Genomic DNA, 24,992 nt, shown 5'->3' with positions numbered 1-24,992 from the left:
TTAAAGCAACTTGCCTATTGCTGATGAATGGCAAACCAACATTTACAAATAATTACAATATTGGTTTTTCTGAAATTGCCCATAATGATTTCAATCACAGCAGCAGCCACCCCAGAACCTTGGGACCCCCTAAACCATTTCCTCTGCTAATGTGTTCAATTAAGCAGTGAGCTTCTTTAATGCTGAGGACCATTGCCTGCACAATGTCCCCTTCCTTGTCAAGCCAGGCTTAGTGCAGAAAGGAATGTTTTCTTAGTCTGATTCCTCATCTATAACGAAGAACAGACAGCAAGCATCTGAAGATGCTAAGACAATTAATGTAGCAACTGCTCTCACCACTCTTGATGCACTTACAAAAACTTGTAGGGCCGCCAAATTGGTCCAACGTTCCATGTTAGTTGAAAATGATCTTTCAGGCATACTGTGACAGGAAAGGTTACACTACTGCTCAAGGACCCCGCTATCTTTTTAATGAATCATAACTATATTATGCTTTCATTTTGCTAAAAAAAATCACGTCTCCTTCACCTTTGAGATATCATTGCCCGATAGACAACTTCTAGAACTCAATACAACATATATTTGTGTGATTAATCGTAGGTAAAGCTTTCTAAATGATAACCTAAATACTGTATGATATAAAATGCTCTGAACTTCAAGAGAAAATAAATATGCATCAGAGTAACCTTGTCAGACAGAATGATAGCTAATTCTCTTCTGGGTATATAAACTGATAGAGCTGTAGAAGTCTTCAGGAGGGTTTTTTTTTTTAAGAGATTCTAATTATATTATGCATATTTTTCCTAAAACAAATCCAGAGATAAGACCCTACCTTCAGTAGGGCTGCTGGGTTCTTCAGGGGCTCCTGGCAAAGATGTCTGTTCATTCATGTGTCTTTAAAGGGTCTTGAACTCTCAAAGACCAGATTTTTTTTTTTTAAAGAAAGCTTTGCAAAACTGCACAGCATGACGGTAACTGTATGTCTCCGAGATAAGGAGCTGTTGATGAAGGGTGTGTCTCATAACAAAAGTTAGCTGATAGTCATTTATCGTGTCTTCCACCCTCGTGGTGGTGTGAGGAATGGCCAAGAAAGAGCTGACACTAAATTCACCCGTGCCAGGATGACAGAGGTGGAAGGACCCTGTGCTCCCTTTCTGCAAGTATGGGGACAGAGTAGGGATGTGCTGCCAACGATGGGCACACCTCCCACCAATCGGAGTTCAGAGGAGGTGTTTGAAGTCCCTGGTTATGCCTTGAATGCCCACAGTGCTCCATTCTGGGAGAATAGAGTAAGGTTGGTTCAACAAAGCAGCTGGGTGGACTCCCCCTCCACCTCACTCCAAGGAGACCCCAGGCAAAGCCTCTGCTCTTCACCTGCCTGGTGAAGCCCCTCCTTCACCATGGAGCATCCAATACAGTCCATGTTGTGATGCTCAGTGCAGAAAACAAGAATGCCATTCCCACTCACTCTTAGCTACCAGTCATCGCAGTCAGCCTATAGGCTTAAGGGTTTTCCTGAGATATTGCTATTTCAGTGCTAGAGCCTGTGATGTCCCAGGATCCCTGAGACTCATTGGTCACCTTAATTCTGTCACAGAGTAGTACTAGTTGAGCTCCTTCAGCATTATGGAATCTACCCAGAGGCCCTGTTTTATTCTAAATGAAACTCCACCTTGAGCCCTACCAGATGTTTATAATGGTGTACACACAATTGACTTATTGCCTAAGACAGTAGAAAAGCCCAAAGGAATTTGAAAAGCCTACATAGATTGACATATCTGAACTAGGTCTAAATGCTTCCCTTCAAATAGCTGGGGACAGTGGCTACATCCAAGCTTAAAAACCAGGACATGTATTTTTCTACAACCTATTTACCTTTGCACTCTGTTTTTTGGAGTTTCTTAAATTCCCAACCATAGATACTGAGCCCGACTTTTCCCAAATATCTTTCAGACATCACATCAAAATTATGAGTCCCCCCCTGTTGCAGTACACACTCCCCTTCATTTCCTCTAGTTCTCAGAGCAAGCACACCCACGCACACATCGAACCAGAGTCCTGTTCCAGAAACAGTCTGGGTTTCTAACCAGCTCCAGAGGATTCTGTGCACACCGCGTCTCAAGGGATGGCTCCCAGGGATCTGGGTAGCGTGTGCTTGCCCTCTGTCCTCCCACCTCCGAATCCAAGAGAGGAGGTTCCCAACCACTGAACAAGGGGACCAGGCTAAACTGCAACTTTGCCTGCAGCTGTCCATTTATGGGGAGGGGTGCAGTGGGAGGTAATTATAGCCTCTCTCCCTAGTGGCTCTTCCCTTCCTGGCTCTCATGCCATACCCCTGTGGACTACAGTCTCCCTGAGAGGTCAGGAAATAGATTACAGAGCCTGGCTCTCCCTGGAAGTCCTGGTCCCTCATAAGTATGGAGTTTTAACTTCAACCCTGGATTAGACTTCCTCCCCTATTCCCTCAGTGTATGCTTGCAGCTTCTCCTATGGGAAACCAGCAGCACAGTACAGAGCCATCCTGACACTCTCTGATTCCTCACACACAGGCTCATCTTCCTTCTCCCACTTGGATTCCCAATGCTACCGTCCGAGTGAGCATAAAACCCAAATAAAGAGAAACAAGAAACTATCTTCCTTACTGTAAAATACTAAAGCCATTTCCACCTTTCCCCCTCCTCTCACAAAGAAAAAGACCACAATGATTGCTGCTTTAATACATTGAAGAGCCAAAGATTATCCCTCACTCCACTGAGCCATAAATGTAGTTACATTCACAGGAAACTTGCCTATGGCAATTCGTGTTTTATTTCACCACAATTGGAAACGTATTTTTAAGTGATCCCAAGCAATAAAATTTAATTCATGAAAAGCTAGTTGCAAGAACACGGAGTCATTCACTCCCATCAGTGACCAAGCCCTCGGGACTCTAGGGTGAGTTACGATGTACCCAGGGATAAAACACACAGGGCTGTTCTGAAAAGTAATTCTATGTTTTTAAATTTCCTACTCAGACCTGCCTACATTTGCCCAAATTCCAGGCACTCTGTCAAGATGTGTCAGGTTTATAGAAATCAAACCTGCAGAGTTGCAGGAAGAAATGTGAGTGCCAGCGAGAGAGATGGAAAAAGAACTGTGCTCCTAGGGGGTGTCTTCCAGAACATTCCCACAAAGCACCCTCAGCTAGGACCAAGTGAGGCAGCCAAGGCTCATCGCTTCTTAACCATTTGAATCTTTGGAAAAGCAAGCAAAGTGCCCATCCCCACCACATCACTCCATCCCATTTTGATGGGCCCACTCATCATTCTGTGGACCCAGATTTCATGGAAATTCACTGGCTGTTTCAGGGGAACCCAGTGCACCCAAGCTGGAAGGGCAGATGGGAGAGGACGGGAACTCCATCAAGGTGAACCTGATCAAGCAGGATGACGGAGGCTCCCCCATCAGACACTATCTGGTCAAGTACAGAGCGGTGAGTAGCTTCCGTCTTCAGAGGCGACACACAGACACACACACAGACACACACACAGACACACACACACACACACACACACACAGACATGCAGACACACACACACAGACACACACACAGACAGAGGGGGGGACTGGGACCCTGATACCTACCTTGTTGAATCAAGTTGAGAATCCCAGGTGGGGTGAGCATAGGACAGGGTCCCACCAGACATCTTGTAGGAGACTCTTGGAACGTGGTCAAGGTTTTAAATCCCAAGACTAACCTATAGCCATGCCCACAGTGGGACCATTTGACCTATAGTCACATGCCCACAGTGGGACCATTTGGAAACGTCTGTGATGACTGGAATGGTGACAAAATCACCATTTTGATTTTTGTGATTCCTTCTGTTTTCCTTCAAAGTGTTGTTCCAATAATCCAGGACTTCTGTGCAAAATTGTCACAGTGTCATATAATAGTCACTACTTTTGATCAGGCATGTCTCCTGGACCAGATGCAGTACCCAGGCATATTTCTTGCACAGAGCCTATGGAGTGGGTATTACAGTTGGCCCCCACATTACAGATGAAGCAACCAAGGCTACAACAACCATCAGCTATGGCCTCACACACCTGGGTAAGGTCTCTAGCTGAGGAGCCGAGGTTCTTACGTCACTTCCTTCAAGATCCTAGGCAGAGTCCCTTGCCTGCCTTGTGCCCTCAGCCAGCCCAACTGCAAACACTCAGCTTAATTCCAGCTTCCCTTTTTACCTCACTCACCACCAAGCTAAGATCTCCTAGTCCATCTTTCACCACTGACCCTCCCAAACAGAAACACATGCTCTCCTTTTCCAGATTCAGGATGACAGACAGATGGCAAGCAGTTTCCAGGGATGGGCGAAGTCTCTGGACACCGGGGATAACCCCTCACTAAGATTTCCTAATAGTTGGAGATCGTGAACCAGAGAGCAGCTTGCTTTTCCCATGACACCCCAAATAAGGCTTTTTCCAGGAAGTTTGTTCATTCCTGTCTCTCCTGGGAACAGTTCCCATGGAGATGGTAGATGGGTCTAGAACAGAGCCCCGCAGGCTTGCATAGCTTGCAGAACAGGGTCAGACCTTTATCTATTCAATTCCCTGAACTGAGTCTCAAGAGGTCAGAGAGGAGCTGGCATTGTAGGGAAAGTTGCTGAAGAGCCAGCCCAGAGATACTACTGTACAGGAGGGCCCATGGTTTTCTTTCTGCAGTGAAGAAGGCTAAGACTTGGTGGGTGGCTCTGAGCAGCTTACTTGGAGCAGGTGGAATACGAGTAACCTACTTGGACTAGGGTAGATTACCTTATCCACTATTTGAATGGCTATTAAGAAACTCGATGACATCAGATTCCAGCTTTGCCATTTGCCAGCATGTCCTCTGAAGAACAGATAGTCGCATCTTCCCAAACCTCCATTTCCCCGTCTGCAAAACGGTAATAAAATAACTTGCACGGTCAAATTAGTCACAGTATACGCAGATACCCTCCAAAATGTTCCAGATACTTTAAAAGCTCTGCAAATGGTAGCCAGGACACGAGACCCAGATAGGACTCTCTCACACAAGAAGACAGTCTCCTTGTGTGCTTGCCCAAATGGTCACCAGGACTGTGTTTAACAGACAGAGAAACAAACTGCTGGGCTACTTTAGATTCCAGTGGCTTTAAGCATCCTCTTTCACTTTGAAGCATACGTCTGCTAAATGCAGTCACATATTATTAATATGTATTACATAGCATAAAGTTTGCTTTCCTGCGTGTTTGCTTTATCGTCTGGTTGTCTTCTTTTGTAATGATGTTTGCCAAGGAAGACAGAGAAGGAAGAGCAAAGAGAGACAGCTCAGCTTTTTTGTTTTAAATTACAACAGCACCATAGCAACCTGTGCAAAGCTAACTTATAGAACCCAGCCCAGGCTTCCTGATTAGATCGTAGGACACCAGAAGCCCCTCCGAGCATTTTCCCACAACATTCACGGCCCTGCAATGAGCACGTACCTAGAGGCATCTTCGTGGCTTATCGGGACTACTTTGCTTGGCAAAATCCCTTCCTCCAGCCACAGGCCTGGACTTGTGGGAGTCACTGGACTACCTCATATCTGACACAATGCTGTGTTCTACACCCCTGTCCAGTATACATGTTTCAAAGCTCTTTGGGTGCCCAGAGTGTACCCGAGGTATGCTTGGCTTCTGTAAAGGGCAGAGACTGTGAAGTGATAGGCTTTGCAACTAGAAAACCATCAGAAGATTTCTCAGGAAGACTTGAGGCTTCTCCTACACTGTTTTGTTATGGAGGTGTTTGCCTAGCAGTGGCTTTGGAAACTTCCTTCTGGTACAAACTCAATGGTAAACATGAATGATGTACCTAGAGGGAGTGTTAGGTGAGAAACAGGCAATCCCTAGAATTTCGCATCTCTCCTTATGCCCTGGACACTGTTTGCTAAGCACAGTGGGATACTCTATGTGGGCCCATGAGTATCCCAGTCTGGAGCCCGAACTGTTCAGCCACAATGATGCCAGGCCATACTGCGGAATATAGAAAGGAAAAAAAGCCACTTCAGCTCAACACATGCTTTCTGGGCTCCCTGGTATGAAAGGGAAAACGTGGTCTGGGGATGGAACAGGCTGGGCTCCACCTGTGACTGCACCTGAACTTTGCTCATGTCCCTCTCATCAGATTTAGTAAGAGCCTGAACCAATGTCCCAGCAGGCTTGTTACAGGAGTGTAATGAGAAACGGTGGAGCCCATCCCTCAGAGCAGGCCTAGCCTGGGGAATAGGAGGGTTTGTACTTTTAGTAAAATTGGAATCTATGTGATAATCACCTATCAGGATGTGGACAGCATCCTGAAATACAAGAAACATTTGTTGTAACTCCTCTAAGAAGCCCTTACACCATGAACCCAGCATTCCAGAGTATAGGGGAGATAGGACAAGTGGGGGCCAGTGTTCCAGCCCCTGTCCCAGTCCTGAAGTTAGTGGGACGGTGGAGTCAGAACCATGCCACACTGGCATTCACTATTGTTGATCTTGGCAAACATACTAGCTGGTTTCGCCAATATGGAAAACTGGCATCAATTCCCATTCCTTACAACACGCCCCATGGTTTTCAAGTCCCCCGAGTGTGTATCTCCTAGCCAGTCTCCCCAGTATTCCCACTGACGTTCCCTGGTGTCTTCCCTCCTTCCCGCCGACTGTTCCCAGAAGCTTGCCTCTGAGTGGAAACCGGAAATCAGGCTCCCATCCGGCAGTGACCACGTCATGCTCAAGTCCCTGGACTGGAATGCGGAGTATGAAGTCTATGTGGTAGCTGAGAACCAGCAAGGAAAATCCAAGGCAGCTCATTTTGTGTTCAGGACCTCAGCCCAGCCCACGGCCATCCCAGGTACAGCCATGTCTGTTTTCTGTCTGTTTCCCCCGCTTTGAATTAATGCATACAAGCCGCGCCGCGCCTCCTAATGAGCCTGTCCAACCCTGACAACGTGCTTGCTTACAGCCATCCTCATGACTGGTTGCTCCTGCCAAGCTTAGTTTTGCCTTATCCCCATCTGTGCAATGGGTTGACATGTGGCAGACCCCCCAGGGTTGTTTGGCCAAGCATCCTGGGAGAAAAGGTCCTGTCTCACTTGGCTCTGACAGATCAATGCTAACCAGTCTATGGGACTCCCTTGGATGGGACACGCCCCCTACTCTTGCCTTGCCTTGGATGCTGGTTGAACAAGGATCCTTAATGAGACTTTCTCTGCCATCTGCATTCCGTACTAGGACAACGGAACTGGCTTTATGCTGTCTATATGTGACCCTTGCTTTTAGCTGTACAACCATGGTCTAAATCTCTTCTCTCTGGTGGCCCCAAGAGAAGGAATAGATGGTGCCCAGTTAGCTACAAGCTTATCTGTAAAGAGCCTCTCCACTGTGCCAGAGACAAATCGAGCCTCTTGAAATGGAGCAAGTGGAAAACATAGATACTGGGACACACCATCGTTGAAAGGACAGACCATGGTAGCAGCATTGCTCCTAGGACATGCAGATTCGTCTCTAGGATCCAGGACCAACTCAAGTGTGGGAATAAAGTGAGAGCCATGATTTCTGGACCACATGCCTTGCACCAGTGGCCAGTGGCCAGTTCCCTCATGAGGCAAATACCTCAGAGAAGACCCTGTTCTTCAGCCATCACCTTCCCAGGGCCAGCCAAATACCAACCACAGGCAGGGGAGAGATAGATGGTCAGAGATCTTACAACTGTAGACTGCTGGGGAGGCTCTATGCTCTACCATGGTCAGGTGTGGTAGGACGACAGCTTGGGGTAGGCCCTTCTTGCCTGCCCTGTCTGGAGAGCTTGCTTAGCCACTGAGTTCAATTATCATCAAGATTGCTCCTCCTGGGAAAGTCAGACCAGAAAGGGGACAGGTTGCCTGCCCTGTAGGGTTTTTATGTGCCAACGTGGGTAGCACCAGAAGGAAAGCTTGGTGTGTGTTTCTTTATGATCGTTTGTGTGTGAGTGGGTTTGTGGGGTGGATGTGTGTGGAGCCTGCAGCCAGTGGGCAGGTGAGTTTAAGCTGTAGATTAGAAGTGTCAGTTGGTTGATTTCACAATGGGGAGGACTTTCTTACTCAGTTTAGGGTCCTGTGTCTCTGCATATCCTGGAAGGAATTTCTTAGATGTGGCTACAGAAAGTTGCCCCCGTTGTGGCTCAATAGGATGTCCAAATGGAGGTGGCTCTGCCTTTCTTCTCTCTCTTCTTTCTTGTGTTCTTTGGTTAGTTTTCCATTGCAATCAAGAGTGTGACATCCATACCTGTCCAGGTCCACACTTTGAGCCTCTTAGGATTCAGGGAATAGTGAGGCTTAGGTTAAGTCCTTTGCAACAGGTGATAAGCTAGTTCTTCCCCAGACGAGACTAGATGGACAACATGGTTGGGCATGCTGTGTTTCCAGGCTGGGCACTGCCAGCGACTTCACCTTCTAGGATTCCAACCTTAGAGAGAAAAATGCTAGAATGCTCGACCTGCAGAGGCCTTGTAGGACATCATCCCGGCTGCATGAGAGCCAGGTAGCGATAGGAGGACTTGTCTCGTCCATGGTGACTGTGCCTGCTGTCCAAGAGCTAAAAGGACTCGACTCTGGTTGGACCATCCTGGCTGCTGTATTGGAATTGGAGAACAAAGCCTCTTTGCATCACGAGATACCTTTGTGGCCGAATTCCATAGTCTTCAGGGTGGTAGAAGGCAAGATGTTCAGGACCCTCACACATGGACGACGAAGGTGGGGCTTGTATGGTAGAAAGACAGGTCTGCATGGGCTCTCCAGATTGCCAGTATTCTGACCATAGTATAGCCCTCCACTGCATCTCAGCCCCCCACAAAACCTAGACACAGAAGAACATTCTCCCGGCCCGCTCCTAAGAGGCTTCGTCTTAGCAAGAGGTTTACCCTCTCCTGCTCTGCCCCTGCTGTTCTGCCGCAGAGGATCCTGTTCTCTCACTTTAATTTCATTTGCTCGCTGGCCCCGACCCCCAAATTAACCTGCTATGCTGCTTCTGGCCTTGCTGAGCTGCTGACCCAGCCTATGATGTTGATAGAGCGCTGAACTCTCTAACTTTTGTCAGCCTAACTTACTAAATTGAATTAACCTTGGATTCTTGTTTTTTTCTATATTTGACCTATTTTTCCTTTCTTTTTTTTTTATCTATTTTTTTCCTCTGTTTCTGTCCCTGCCTTCTCTTTCCTCCCCTCCCACAACCCGCCCCCCTCCATGTGTCTCCCGTCACACTTGTCACCCTGGACGTCACTGGGACATCCCCACTGCCAAATTTATGTTTCAACAACCACCTTTCCTCTGGGACCCATTGCTTGGCACCTGCAGCCACCCTGGGAGGAAGCTCCACCTCCTACACCTTGGTCTCGTTGCTTTTCTCTGCGGTGACTCTTCTTCTGCTCTGTTAGAAACTTGAACATGCATGTGCGCAAGCTCTCATGTGCGTGCACACACACACACACACACACACACACACCTGTATTTGATTAAAAGCCCAGTTCCTATGAAAATGATCAGTTGTCCCTCTTTGAAAGAACCCATCAGGACCACGGTGGCACAGCCACAGCCACTGAGAGAGTGCTCTGTGTGAACGAGGAAAGTCTTGGTGACCGGAAACAGATTTACCTCCTAAGATTTTTGTCATTCAGTGACACTTTTTGTCACTTCTTATGGAGTCTGTCCCCTTTTTAATAGTACTAAAAATGTATATATATGAAGAAGAAGAACTTGAAAGATCTTTCTTCCAATGCTATTTTTTGAAAAAAAAAATTGTGCAAAGTTTACGGAGATGTAACTACCATCTGTTGCTTGTGTCTTTGCTGTTGTTCATACCTAATGTGCAACAGCGGAGAAATTCTAGATTTCTAAAGCTTGGCTCAGATTATTGTGAAGGTCAGCACACGCGTCCCTTGTCCTAACACTGTGCCCACCACCTCTCAATAGGTAGTTAGTTTTGCCTGCATTTAAGTATTTGAGCTCTCACATTGGAAGAGCCCCGGGGTGACTCCCCTAAGCATCCTGCTGACCTGATAGGCAAATTAAATCCCCTGTTGCCCATGCAGTGGGAAAAGTTAAAATCTTCTATTCTTCTGGAGCCAATGAACATTCTGGAAAGGGCTGGTGTTAGTCTCTGTGACATGCCCGATAGGAATGGGCTTTTGCTGTCTGATTCCTGGTAAAGCTGGCTATGCCACTCCACAGCAGGATGCTTCAGATGAGCCCTGAACCTCCAGGTCCTGGTGGCAGGTCTGGTCGTGACCTCCATCATCGCCATAAGCACAGGATGCTGGGTAGTTGAGAAGAATCCACTATGACTCAGTCACTCTCCCCACTGACCCCTGCATGCTCCGAAGAGCACAAGGTAAGGGGCCGAGGGACATTCTAACCCCCCACAGTGTTCATCTCCCAGGCAGTGTGTCTGACAGTACTCCCACCATGCCCCAGCTTGCCTACTGGCCTCCATGACACTTTTTAAATGTTTATGAAAAAGCCAGGAACTTCTGTTGCTGTCGGGCAGTTCACGGAGAAGAGGAGGTGGGTGTGCCACAGTCGGATTCATGAGAGCCACGGCTAAAACCCAGCCAATAATGTCAGTGTGCAATGGACCTTCTAATGAGTAAACCCCCCTCCTCCCGTGGCATCCATCATTCTACCTATGTCATCTCTGACTGTCTCCACAGAAGTTTTCTTTATGTTCTCTTTGGTTCTTCACCTATTTTGTTTCTGTTGTCATTTTTTGTAATGCTCAAAGACTAGCCTTTGCTTTTGAGAAGACAAATGACTCCAAATGGTGGTCTGCAGGCTGTTGCCACCCTACCAGTGTGGTGCATTGCCACCCTGCCAGTATCCCCAAGTATTCCACACAGAGGTTTCACACTGCTCAGCAGCTAAAAATGACAGTGCCTCTCTCTCTCTCTCTCTCTCTCTCTCTCTCTCTCTCTCTCTCTCTCTCTCTCTCTCTCTCTCTCTCTCTCTCTCTCTCTCTCCCCACCCCTCCCCCGATATGAACCACTGCTCTGGACCCGTGGCCTCTTCGCACCGGCTCAATGAAGCAAGGTGACACGGGGCAGTACAGCAGAGAAAATAACATGGGCCTCAAGGCCTGCTATGAGAGTCACAGGTCATTTAAGGAAAGCATCAGGGAGGGCAAGAGAAGTCCCACCATTGTCCTCTTCTGATGGCCCTAGACAGATGTCACATGCATTCACTCTAGGAGAACTCGGTTCAGAGAGTCTGCCTCAGCCTTGTCACTGACCCACTCACAGGGGAGGAACAGTGTCAATAGTTCTAAAGGGACCTTTGGAGATTGACCTAAATGTCTGGAACCAAGCATGGTTCTGCGCTCTTAGCAGACACAAGGCCCAGCCAGCTTGTGGCTTGTAACACTATGGCCTACCAGACACAGCTTTATTGTGCACTCACCCCTACTAGACACTGGGCCCCTCCATATGAAGGCTGCAGCTCCTGGCCCAGCTGGGAGTCTTTAAGAGAGAAGCTCCCAGGAATCCCCAAGGGAGTGAGCTCACGGCCACCTCAGCACTGTGTATTAGGACAGACCGTACACCATGTATCTACCATGAGGGTTCTCTGCTCTTTTTTTTTTTTTTTTTTGAATATTTATACAGCCGATTCAGATCACATTTTTCTACTAATAAGAATGCTAACGTCATTGTGTAGATAATCAGCAAGACTTTATGAAGTTTACACCTTTGCATTATTAAAGGTTATAACAGTTCGTGTAAACCCAACGGCGTGTTTTGATTTTCTTTGACTTTTGTGTCCAACACAGTGATATAAAGCCTCTCCCTCCATCTCATGTGCACTTGGTAACTGATTACCAGGAGAGACATCTAAATGGGACCCCACCCTTGGTGAGGAGAGTTCTAGTCGAAGGCATTTTCTCCTGGCAATCATTATGTCTTCTTAAGGGACCCTGGGGTGGGCAGGTTCTCTATTGCCTGAGAATCCTGAGAAGACAGGGAGAGAGGAATGAGCCTTTGTAAAAGTGTAGTGAATCTGAAGACCGCATCAGGGGTGGCGTGCTCCACCAGCTGCAGAGCTCTCTAGCAAGGTCGTCTGGGTATGCAGGGACCTAACAGTACACAGGCACATGCATTTGTGCATGAGAGCACATGCGCGCGTGAGTGTATACACACACACACACACACACACACACACACACACACACACACACATCTTATGGTAGATAGGAACTGACGGAAACTTCTGCTGACAGCTTGCATTCCCTGCCGAGCCAGCTCCAGGAAGGAGCAAGCAGACATTACAAGGGGTTAGTGAGGGACCAAGCTCCTAAGCTCAGCCATTCTGGTAATCCAACAGTCATACTGGGGCCAGGACTACTGTACCTGGGGGCCATGGTACAATAACTCAGAGCCAGCTGGGCACATGGAATGTGAGATCCATTTAAGGGCATAAGAAAGCATATCTATGTGAGTCTCAGCCTTAAGGCAAGCCAGTTCCTGCTCGGAACACCAAGCTCTCAAGCCAGGAACCACAGACGGTTGACAGCCCCAGCCAGGCACTGCTCAGGGCAGCTCTTACCTGGGATGCATGTGAAAGCTGCCCCCAAGAAGTCTTCTTTATGCGCTAGACATCACTATGCTGGGCTTGTCAGGGAGGGCAAGGTGAAGATCACGGCAAAGACAGACATCCGAAAGGGCTTCCTTTGCCTTTCCTTTGATGGTCTGTTCAGTAAGATGCAGGATCTAGACCTGATACCACTAGTCCTCCTGAACTAAACTACTCTGTAATGTCCATAAAGATGTGATGTCTCCCGACTCCAGTGCCCGTTAATTTGTACACAGCCTCTCCTTGTTCCCATCTCTCTGTCAAGGTCACCACCATTCCCTCCAACTTCAGGAGTACTCACTACCTGTAGAACAATCAGTCCTTGGAAGTGGTGGGCCCCTTTCAGGAAAGCGTCTTTGCTCTGTCTGTCTATCTGTCTGTCTGTCTATCTATCTATCTGTCTGTCTATCTATCTATCTATCTATCTATCTATCTATCTATCTATGATCAAATGTGTTACGTCTGAGACATGGAGCAGGTCATGACCCCTTTGATGATAAACCCTAGAATCAGGCATGAGCCACTGCGATTGAGGACAGGCAGGCAAGGGTTAGGAATGGTGGCCCTCATGTGCCCTGGGTACTTATTCAAATCCCAGTTCCTGACCCTCACTCCCAACTCATTCTGGCTCTAGAATGAAGAGCCCCGATGCTAAGTATTTAATGAAGCCTCTCCAGGAACCCCACCACAGGCAGAGAATCCCTGCTAAGTGTTAAAAGGCATTTGACTTTTGTGCAAAAAATTGAATTACAAAGATGAATGGCTGATTGCAAAGATGATAGGAGCTACTAGCATTTTTGTCTTCCCAAGACACACTATAGAGACTGACATCTTGGGAACAGTGTCACGTGTGGCGCACTGTACAAGTCAAGTTTGAAATGAGGTATTTATGGTTGAAAAAGATTTGAAGACCATCCCCCACCCAGGGCCCTTCCAGATACAGGCATCTCATCCAAGATCATCATCAGAGGTACAACATCTCTTTCAAGAGCTTGTCTGGCCTCTGCTTAGTGGTTTCCAGAAATGGCACTTGCAAAAACCGGAGCTTCCAAGGCAACTCACTCTGTGTGACTTCCTATGCTTGCCAATGCTTCCTGAGGGGCTGGAGTCTACTCCTCCCCCTATAGTAGCACCTAAAGATGCTGTGCAGAATACAGGTCCCTCCCCTCTCGTGCCCCACCACCACCACCACCCATAGCACACAGTTAAATGCTTGGAATGTGACATTCTCATTCCCAGGCTGAAGACTCATTCAGTCACCCGACAAATAGTCTGTGAACATTTGCCCAACGTCAGAGTCACACTAGCTGCTGGGGAGACAGAGAAGAAAGTGGGCACCTGCTGGAATGTTCTAGAGAACGCATGCAGTAGTAGGGCGCATATGTGCCTATAGATGCTCAGGGCAATCAAGTCAGATGGGAGCAAGAAGAGTAGAGCAGAGTAGCTTGTATGGTGAGGAAGATAAAGAAGGTAGATGTCCAAGAAGATAACAAGAAACCTGAGGCCCTGTAAGACAGCATAGTTACACAGTCAGCCAACCCTGGGGAGATGACAGGGTACCATGTCCCATCAGGCAGCATGCAGACCAGCCTGGGCTGGAATACAGCACTAAAAGTCAGATCCTAGTTTACAAGGGTCTGGGTGAATCTACACAGAGGCTACAACACCTGTGAGACCAGATAGGCTAAGCAAGGCTTCAAATTTTGCGTCAAATGAAAGGGAGACCACTGATCTACTGTTTTCCTTGTGTGGCATTACGTTCTTCACTCTTGGATACATCCATTCAAATATGCTTAGACTCGGTGGTGGTGAAACGTTCAGCTGGTTCTGCTGGGCCCAGAGCAAATGCTGCCCCGCTGCTGTACTCCCACCCTCAGAACAGCTTTCCCGTAGTTTATTCTCCCTCTTTGAAGAGATGAGCAGTTATGAGGCTAGAGACATGGCTCAGGAGCTAGGCGATGAGCAGTCACATAGGACTGCTGTGATATATGGAGCTGAAGATTATAGAAACCATTGCTGTTGAGATGGATATGGTAGGCTGTGTCTACCATATCCATCAGATCCATAATCAGATCAAGAGGCTGAGTCAGCAAGGGTCTCATAAATGTGAGGCTAACCTGAACCTCACCAGAGGCCCAGACTAGCCTGGGCTATAAAGAAATAAAACCTGCTCTCAAAAAAAATTTTATGAGTGCCACTAAGTACCAAAATTCATATGTATCCCCCCCCCAAAAAAAAACCCTCCTTTGATACGTTAGCTCTTTCCTCATGAAGTTGGCGCTGGACACCTATTAGATGTCAGAGACGGGGGCTAAGATGGCTCTCCTATTCAAGGAAACCCCTTGGGGTCCTAAAGATCCAGGAGATCAAGGCATCTCCTCCTGTCCCCATACAAGAGTGAGGGGCACAGAGTTCTCAAGTGTGCACCGGAAGAAAGAGTCCCTCCAACTGAGGGCTGAAGCCAGGAGCGCCGCCAAAGCCCACACACCTGTCCTTTATTCATCTTGGGACATCTCAGAGACAGCAGCTGGAGTCCCCAGTGAAGGATTAGAAGGGACCAGCCCAAAGTCCCGAGGAAGAGAGAATGGGAAACAAGCCGAGGTCTAATGAGTGAAAGCATCTGTGAACCTGGAGCCTCCTCCAGCTCAGGCCCTAGGGCCCCGAGAGGAATTGGTGTGAGGGTTCCTCTCTGGCATCCTGGGCCAGAATTGAAGCTTGTGATTAGGAACAATGGAAACCCTTAAGAAGCGCTACCGTACCTCCGTGAGGCGCCCTAGTACAGCAGGACACAGGCTACACCAGGGACCTGTAAACGCAGCTCTGGGGACTAAAGGCAAAGGGACCCGAACCCCGAGCCAATGAGATCCCGTTGCAAATATCCAGCACTATTAAAAGAAAGCCAGTAGCCCATAGGCAGTGCCATTCTTGCCCTGGTCTGGAGGTATGACCGAAGATAAGATTGTCAATGCTGGGCTTAGTTATGGTATACTCACGATGAAGACAGTTGGGGTCAATTCCCAAGTACTGTTATCTGTGGTTCTTGCAGCCATTCCGAAAACCTAAGTGTTCTTAGTCTCTTGGGAGCACAGGACACATCATGCAGGATATAATGGTAGAATGAAATGGGACAAATGAGTAAGAAGTGCCCTGTGTCCATCTGAGACTATTGTCCCCACAATGACTTACGTAGGCAGAACTCTGCACAGTGTTTTGCTTCCCACAGTGCCAGCACTGATGGGAGTCATCTAGAGTCGGTGGGTCCCTCCCAGAGACCTGGTGTGAGCGACGCCACACAGGGAACTCAGGCAGGGTCTTCTGTGGGGGAAAATCTATAGGCCAAGGCCTCAGAGAACTGCTGATGGTCACCAAGGGAACTAGACAGTGAGACCCCAGCTGGAGTTAGGAGGCTGGGTGCTGTCGGGATGTGAGACTGCGAGTCTATGGGCATTTGCCTTGTGTGTGGGTGTGACTGTCTGTGAGAATGTGCAGATCTGGGTAAGTCTACAGGTTTCCCTGAAGTCTGCTCCCAGAATGCCGGGCTCCCACGTGGTGAGTATCCCCAGACCCCCTTCGCCTGACCTGTGGGGCCTGGGGAGGCTGCCGTGTCTCCAGAGTTGGTAGGCCACATTCATCCTCCCGAGGCACGAGAAACAGTAAGCGGAGCCCCAGTTCCCTCATAGTTAAAGTCCGTTGGACTTAACTCTTCAAGAGTGGAGAGGGACTTGAATCATATGTTGGGTATCCCATCGGGTCTGGCATCTCCACAAGACCCAAGGCAGTCCTGGGAACCCCATCTGGGACCCTGTCTGTCACTGAGCCTAGAGCCATAGCATAGCCTGAAGACAGGAATCACAGCCTGACAAACCAGGAAAAATATTTTGTATTGGTCCAGAGATGCATCAGGGCCCGCCTGGGTTCACCCTCACTCAGTGCCCTCAAAGACTACCTGACTGGGCTTCCAGGATTCGTGAAGATCAGTTGAGCACATGCCTTAGGGAAGAGGTTCAGAGTGGGTTGGGAGGCAAGAATGAAGACACAATCTCCTCTCATTTTAATCTGTGGGAGTCCTCAAACCCCGTCTCCTGCATGAGATGAGGCAACGTGTCCCATCTGAAAAGTGCAGAGAACCTATGGTCCCTAACATCAGGCATAAGAAGGCCCCGAGGAAGGTGCCACTGGTCACAAATGCCTTGGCTTCATGCTCAGGGCCCTGCTCCATCCCAGGGATGGCTATTGTTAGTCTCAGGGGGCTCAGGGTCCTATTCTACCCCAGGGATGGCTGTTCATAGGGTCAGGGGCTCATGCACAACCCGGCTAACCACAGACCATTTCTCTCCCATTTAAGCCAATGGCAGCCCCACCGCAGGCCTGAGCACGGGCGCCATTGTGGGCATCCTCATTGTCATCTTCGTCCTGCTCCTGGTGGTCATGGACATCACCTGCTACTTCCTGAACAAGTGTGGCCTGCTCATGTGCATCGCTGTGAACCTGTGCGGCAAAGCTGGGCCTGGAGCCAAGGGCAAAGATATGGAGGAGGGCAAGGCTGCTTTCTCGTGAGTACACACCCGTCCGGTCAGTGCAGTATAGGCTCTACCCCAGCTCTGGTGACCTCCCTGACTCGGAGCATGGGTTTAAGGCCAGCTTGAAAATCGGTGCCTTTGGCCCACCCTAGGTTCTAAGGTCTCATAAAGAGTTGAAACTTTCTGATGATGTCAAGAGGTGGGACTTGTCCGATTTCAACCTGGAGAGGCGCTGTGGCGGAAGGACCCAGCACTGGAGGAACACACTTAACCTCTCTCTTCATTTACTGTTCAAATGCTCGTCTTGCAGCGACTGAAGGCAAGACCCTGTATCCTGGCTCTAGGGCACCAAAGGGAGAGAAATGAGGGGCAATGTGTATGTTCTTCCCACCAGCAGCATCTGTTAGCTAGTTAGTAGGAGATATTGAAGTGCGTGGTTGAATGAGGCTGTTGTAGCAAGCTGAGAAAGGATGGAGCGAGGAGATAAGTTGCTTAACACCCTCACATGCCATGCAAGTAACTCGATAGATAGATAGATAGATAGATAGATAGATAGATAGATAGATAGATAGATAGATAGTTAGATAGATAGATAGATAGATAGATAGATAGATAGATAGATAGATAGATAGATAGATAGATAGATAGATACATGCATACATATGTACATACATGCATGCATACACACACAGGTCTTTGTATACACAGTTACAAATACATCTTTATGCATGCATACACATGTGTGTGCATGAGTTTGCATTTGAGCAGTTATCTGCACTGTGCTTAAAACCTTATCTCATTTAGTTCTCATAGTTAGGCAAGGTATACGCTTACTTGTCCTAATGTACAGATGGGAGGACTGAGGGAGGGGTGAGGTGAGGTGAGGTGAGGTGAGGTGACTATCTTATGTATAGGGACTGCATTGATGCAGAAACAATTACCCAGCCCACTCTGATAGCCACAGGCGAGACCCTGATCCCCCCACCTTACAGCTTCTTTCCCCCAAAGCCATCCTGGGATCTAACTGGTGGAACTCTCTCCACAGGAAAGATGAGTCTAAAGAACCCATTGTGGAGGTCCGAACAGAGGAAGAACGGACTCCAAACCATGATGGGGGGAAGCACACGGAGCCCAATGAGACCACGCCGCTGACAGAGCCCGAGTACGTGGAGTAGGAGAGATTGCCGCCTCAGTAGAACCCCAGCTCCACCTTATTACCCTACCCCAACCTTCCCCGCTTCTCACCCTCGGCTCCTGGCCAAACATGGAAGCCAGAGATCTGGAGCCCTGGGTCAGAAGACCTTCTGCACCCACTCTCCAGAGAGAGAAGACGTTCTGGCTTCTCCTTGGATCCTAGTGGGTGCCTTACCGGGCTCGTTGCATAAGTGGGCTCCCCGGAGTGTTCCAACGGTCCACACATACTCTAGGAATGGTTTAACTTCATTGTGAGAGAGGACTAGCCCATTTCATTTAGGATTTCTTGAAAATCTTCAGGACCTGGGTAGGTTCCTTGGTCTTCTTCCACTCAGAAACCTTGGAGATCTTCAGGGGTTCTGACCAGCCATGATTGTATTGCCCAAAGGCTATCGAGGATCTGATAACCTTGAAGGAAATACATCTCACAGGAACATCAATCTATGGCTGGAAGAGCCCTTGGCACATAGGAGCCACTTGGAGCACTGGTCCTCCTCATTCTGGCTCTCCCCATCCCTGCCTAGGAAGAATTATAAGGTAGCTGGACCCCGCCCCTAGGGGGCTCCAGAACCCTAGAGATGATAGACTTCATTGGAGTGGAGATCCAGGTCAGCACAAGAGAACACTAGACAGAGCTGGAGGGAACTGGAGCCCTGTACAGAGAGCTGAAGGGGTGTGAGCATGGAAGAAGGCTAGCAGGTCCCTTTGAGACTGCCACGTTCTTTGTTGTCTCCTGTGTCCTCTTCCGCCCGCCTGGGGCATGTACTTCCTCTTGTCCTTGTTTCTCCGTGGGCCCATGTTCCAGCCCGTGTATGGTTGCATGCCTGCCCTCCCACCGCTCCTCTCCTCGGCTCCTATCTAGCTTCTCTGTCACGTCTCAGCTTCATTGTCTATTCTCTTTCTACTTCCTGTCCTCCCCACAGGCTGCCTGCCGACACCACAGCCACTGTCGAGGACATGCTGCCTTCTGTCACCACCGTCACCACTAACTCTGACACTATCACCGAAACCTTTGCCACTGCTCAGAACAGCCCTACCAGTGAGACCACTACACTGACCTCCAGTATTGCCCCACCGGCCACAACTGGGCCAGACTCAAATTCTGTGCCCGCTGGTCAGGCCACCCCTTCCAAGGGTGTCACTGCTTCATCCTCGTCCCCAGCCTCAGCCCCAAAAGTTGCTCCTCTTGTTGATCTGAGTGATACCCCAACCTCAGCTCCCTCTGCTAGCAATCTGTCCTCCACGGTCTTGGCTAACCAAGGAGCCGTACTCAGTCCTAGCAGCCCTGCCAATGCGGGAGAGACCTCCAAAGCCCCTCCAACCAGTAAGGCCTCTCCCACTCCCACCCCAACTCCAGCTGGGGCAGCCAGCCCCTTAGCAGCAGTAGCCGCCCCTGCCACAGAAGCCCCCCAGGCCAAGCAGGAAGCCCCCAGCACCAAAGGTCCGGACCCAGAGCCCACCCAGCCTGGCACCGTGAAGAACCCACCAGAGGCAGCCACAGCCCCTGCTAGCCCGAAGAGCAAGGCTGCAACCACAAACCCTTCCCAGGGCGAGGACTTAAAAATGGACGAAGGGAACTTCAAGACCCCAGATATTGACCTTGCAAAGGATGTTTTTGCAGCCCTGGGCTCTCCTGCTCCTGCCACTGGGGCCAGTGGACAAGCCTCTGAGCTTGCTCCTTCCACTGCAGACAGCGCTGTGCCTCCCGCACCAGCAAAGACCGAGTACGGCCTCTCTTTGTCCACTGTCATTGGGTTGTGTCCTGTAGTGGTGTGTGTCTGTGCTGTGTTATGTCCTCCGTGTTCAATGTGTCCTCAGCCTCTTGCAGGGCTTCTGTTGAGATCACTGTCAGCCAGGGGCCTGGGATGACGCAGGAACAAGGGCAGGCAATGGGATGGGCGATGACAGGGGCGAAGCAGCTGCCCGCTCCACTCAAGAATTAGGTTCCGTCCTTATCATCCTAGCCATTTCCCCCAGGGGGATGCCTTTGCAGTTGGGCCACTGATGAGCAGAGTTTGAGAAGGCACTTCGGAGGCCTCTATCTGCCATCCTGGGCCCATAGTTGCGTTTGTTATCCAGGGCCAGGCCAAGACGTCCCGAGAATGGCAACGTGGTATTCAGAAAGAAAGGAGCTAGCCTCTGGTGACATGCTTGTACGAGGAGGATGTAGCCACAGACAGCTCTGTCCCACACAGGCCGTGAAGCTCACGCTTCCCCCATCCAAGACTCTCGGGCGCTCATGCCTGTCTCCAAACTCAAGTTCTCATCCTTCAGCTTTCTGTAGTGTGATGCTAACCAAATGCATTGGCGTAAACAGGTAGCTGCACTTGCTCTACCGTGTCTTTAGGCTCCTCTGTCCTGGGAGACCTGTGGAGACAGAGGCACGTCTGAACTTTGATAAAAGTCAATGTGGCTGTCCCTTCCAGTCTCTTACAGGAAGCAGGCCCTCTTGCCATCCTGGTAACAGTATTCTCTCACTCTACCTAAGCCACCAAAGAGTCCCCATCCTGAAACAGTATGGGATGAAGCTCTGGGGGCAAGCAAAAGAGACGTGGTTTGTGGTAGGAATCCTTCCAGCTGGTACCAGAGGCAGAGTCTGGGGCACCCCACTGTGCTTCCACTTGTCACTGTGGGAGAGAAGAACTCCCAGGTTAACATGGGCTGGGGAAAGTTAAGGCTGGAGGGGGGGGACGATTGTTCTTGGCTAGTGTATCCCCACCTAGCCATCTGCACCTTGGAATTATGGTTGCGTTTAAAGTCACCGTACCCAGGATTTCTGGGGACATGCCCCAGGCGTTCGTGGTTTGGAGAGCTCTCAGGTGATTTCAACGTGCATGCAAGGTTAGATGTTGGAGCTGCAACTGAAGCCTCCTCCATCCCATGTGGCACAGAGAGGGGGTGTGTGTGTGGAGAGGAGAGCCTTATTTTCAGAGCTCTATAAAGTGGTCTTAGCAACACTGTTTCTGTTTCTCTGCAGGAAAGGCCCTGTAGAAACAAAGTCTGAGCCCCCTGAGTCAGAAGCCAAGCCAGCGCCAACTGAAGTCAAGACGGTCCCCAACGACGCCACACAAACAAAAGAGAATGAGAGCAAAGCATGATGGGTACCCAGCAACAAGCAAAGATCAAAATGAAAAAATGACACAGCGGCTTCACCAGAGCATCCCCAAATAATCCCCCCCCCTCTCTCTCTCTCTCACACACACACACACACACACACACACACACACTCATTCCTCTAGTGTCTTTTGCCTTTAAAAACAAAACCAACAAAACCAGATAAACACAGGACTGCCTTTTTGTAGGGTTCTAGAAAGGGCTCCTGTGCTGTACACTCACTTGTTAAGAAAAAAAAAAGAGACAAAAAGGTTAAACCCACAGCCAAACTAGGACACTCAGTTCCCTGAAACCATTTAAAAATCAGACAAAAGGGCCCCAGATTAAGAATCTAGGAAGCTCAGATTGAAGAAAGAAAGAAAGAAAGAAAAATCTCAACTCGGGAGGCTGCAATTGGTGTTATCCAATTGGCACAGATCAGTTTCAGAAAAAAATGCTTCCAAGAACTTAGACTAAGGAATGAACCAAGCCCACAGTTTATTTTTATACTTTCAGTCAAGTTGGAACCCTGTAGAACCTCACAAATAAGTTATACTTTCTGTTCACTTTGTATTTGTTCTGTATGCGGAGTGTGACACCCTGGCTGTGTTCAGTTCCCACGGGGACTCCTGTTTCTTAGGAAGCATGCCAAATGCCAGCTTTTCCCAGTTCTTTTGCTTTTGATTTTTTTTTCCTCCACTCTTTCTTTTCTTTCCCTTTCTTCCCCTTTTTCCAAGTTTGCTTTCCAGTGTTTACAAGTTGACAGATGACGTTTAACTTTGGTTGTGTTTAATGTCCGTGTAAAATAGCTGCCCCTCCCCCCTTGTTTTTTCTTTAAGCAACAGGTACCCATAGAGGCAGGTAGAATCCTCCCAGGTTGCTTTTAGCATGGGTGAAGGTTACAAAAGATGATTGTTTACAGAGGCTCTATCACCCCCAACCATCCCCCGCCCTACCCCTTCGGATTCTAATTCATTACAGTTTTTACCTGTGTCAAACTGGGACGAAAGCCTCTTCTGAAAAGATTTTGCCTTTTTTTTTTTTCCTGTTTAATTCTGTTGCTGTTTCTTAGGGGGACATGGGGGATGTTAGACCGCTTTCGGATTAGCCACCACCTGCCTGTGTCTATGACACTGGACCTGCCACCCAGGTGTCTGCACATCCTTCCACTGAAGGAGTCCTTCGGCTTTGTTGAATGAAGCAGAGAAGATTGTATAGTTGGGGCTGGTCTTGGTGAACACACTTTTTCTTTTTTTTTTTTTCATTTTTCTTCCCCCCCCCCTTTTTTTTTACCCTCAGACACCTCCTTTTTGTAGAAAGCCAAATAAAATATATACATAGCATTTCCTTTAGAGCCCAGAATCTAGATTTGAGCGGAAGAGCGTGTGTGCTTCAGGGAAGTAGTGTCTCCTTTTGGAAATCTATGGAAGAAAAGTGACATCGGCCTTCTGTTCAGTTAGGCAACATTTGTAAAAAACAAAAAACAAAAAATAAATACCGTCTGGAGTTATAATACAACTCTCCTGGATCGGAAACCAAGTGGGGGGAAAAATACAGAAACTTTCAGGGGATGGGAGGGGGGAGAAGGGAAAAGCCAGCCCTTTGTATAGAAATTTTGCTTTTGTTTTTTCATTCTGCTTTAGAACCGCAAGCTTGTGCACTGTGGATGCGTGAATATTTTAGTGTGAAACGTGTTTTTGTCATAGTATTGAAATAAAAACTTCAACATAGTTTGGTTGTGGAAGGTATAGCAGATAGTTCAGAAAAAAACAAACAAACAACTATTCAGGAAACAAAACAAAACAAATCCCAAAAGGAAAAAGGAATCAAAGCCTTTTAATAGGCAATAAAATAGAGTGTGCTGATGAAGCGGACACTAAGCCAACAGACATCCCCCGACAGCACGCGTTCCTTTCCCAAGTACAAAGTGACAAGAGGTTAGGGTGGCCAGACGCAACCCGTGTTCACTCCGTGGGCCACATCCCCCAGGGTTCTGACACTTCTGCAGTGTGACCAGTGGTGATGCTAGATTATAATTTCAAACTGTGAAAAATAACGGTCTCGTCCTTTGCTCAGTGTGGGGTTATTTTGCATTTTCTCAGCTCCCAGGGATGCGAATGGAGGATCCCAGAACACTCAGTCCCGCCCCTTCCATTCCAGGGCCTGCACAGATCCACAGTTCTCGTGCACGGGTCCTCAGGAAGAGCTATCTATCGGGGAGACAACTCTGAGGGCACTTAGCAGGACAGGAGAGGTGGGAGCACCCGAGCCAGGTCCTCGTGATGAGGGACAGACTCCTCCGGGCCACAGCCTGTTCCAGGAAATCGCTTTCCCATATGGTGAAGTCGGTGGCTGGGCCGGCTCCGCCGAGGGCACACTGTACCTCCTGGAAATGGTGTACTTCACTGTTTGAGGTTGGATACATTGAGCTCAGCTCTGATGATAAGAAGAGACAGAGGTATGGCCAACCCCAAAATAATGTGGCCCAGAGTAGCTGACCCCCAGAACACTGGCCACACATTTGCTGGAAGCCAAGACCACCTACACTTTGATATGCCTCTCTCTTTACACATATGTTTGTCTCACCATGCATGGGTTTTCCTTTCTTCCTTTTTCTGTTTGTGTTTATTTTTAAATAGCAGGAGTCTCTCTAAAATCAAAGAGAGAGAGAGACAGTGTATCCCCCCCCCCAGTTCTTTTATGTGAAGAAATAAGCATTTAGTTTTTTGTAGTTTTTTTGTAGTTTTTTTTTGGGGGGGGTTATTTGTTGTTTTAGTTTTTAGAAGGAGGGATGGACTCCACCAGTGTCAGTGTCGGTGTGTCCTACATCTATGTGGCATACACTGTATCACATAAAGACCAGCATGGCCATGTTCTGTGGGAAGGCTACCCAGGTGCCACGAGTGGGGTCTCCCAGTCCTGAAGGGCCAAGGTGTATCCAACAGGATTCTATGTTCTCATTTTCTACGGAACCTCCCACGTCCCAGGGTCTCACCCTCAGCTGTCCGTCTGGATGGTGGTGATCGCACCTCCATTAACACCCTTACCCAGCGTTCTGTACTTCGGGGGCCTTCTCTCTTGTTATAAAAACTTTTTACTGAGTGAAACATCAACACCACCTTTGTTTCCATTCTCACTGCTGTAAATACTGAGTACTAACTGAGAATTTTGACTTTGCATTCTGTCAGAATACTTGTGTTCAATAAAAATTGAAAGAAAAAAAAAAAAAAGCAACTATAGTCCAACTGGGGTTTCTTTCTTTTTTTAGTGAGAGTAGTGTGCAAACAAATATAGGTATGCCTGCATTCTAGCTTTTGGGTGTCCTTTGGTTGGTTAGTTGGTTTTAGGGCAGAGTTTGTGTTTGCTTTGGTTTTAGTACCTAGTAAGCAACATTCATGTGTCTCAGACACACATAATAGCTCAGCTCTGTAATCCTAGTATTCAGTAGACTGAGGCAGGAGAATTGCCATGAATTTGAATTTGAATCTACATTGCTGTGACCTACACAATAACTTCCAAGTCAGGCTAGGCTACAATGTAAGATCATGTCTCAATAACAACAACAACCAAAGTGTATGT

At 48.4% G+C, this 24,992-nt stretch overlaps 1 protein-coding gene across 17 annotated transcripts in view; it reads left to right on the top strand.

Annotated features, from left to right (window-relative positions):
- The window catches only part of Ncam1 (neural cell adhesion molecule 1), a 299,087-nt gene extending 274,448 nt beyond the window's left edge, over positions 1-24,639 (top strand). For 5 of the 17 annotated variants that reach the window (XM_029542708.1, XM_029542706.1, XM_029542705.1 and 2 more), the window contains 6 exons: positions 3,348-3,472; positions 6,686-6,866; positions 16,952-17,159; positions 18,172-18,288; positions 19,244-20,044; positions 21,298-24,639. In XM_029542708.1, the coding sequence (XP_029398568.1) occupies positions 3,348-3,472; positions 6,686-6,866; positions 16,952-17,159; positions 18,172-18,288; positions 19,244-20,044; positions 21,298-21,418 (1,553 nt within the window). In that variant the 3' untranslated portion in view covers positions 21,419-24,639. Of the gene's footprint in view, positions 1-3,347; positions 3,473-6,685; positions 6,867-9,345; positions 11,791-16,951; positions 17,160-18,171; positions 18,289-19,243; positions 20,045-21,297 lie in introns of those variants that run through there. The other 12 variants (XM_021206024.2, XM_021206025.2, XM_029542711.1 and 9 more) reach the window with 5 other exon arrangements.
- Positions 24,640-24,992: the final 353 nt, after the last annotated feature.

This window comes from Mus pahari, chromosome 10 (genome assembly GCF_900095145.1).
Source record: "Mus pahari chromosome 10, PAHARI_EIJ_v1.1, whole genome shotgun sequence".
NCBI lineage: Eukaryota > Metazoa > Chordata > Mammalia > Rodentia > Muridae > Mus > Mus pahari.
The sequence above is the reverse complement of the archived record's forward strand: the minus strand, read 5'-3'. Positions and strand labels throughout refer to the sequence as shown.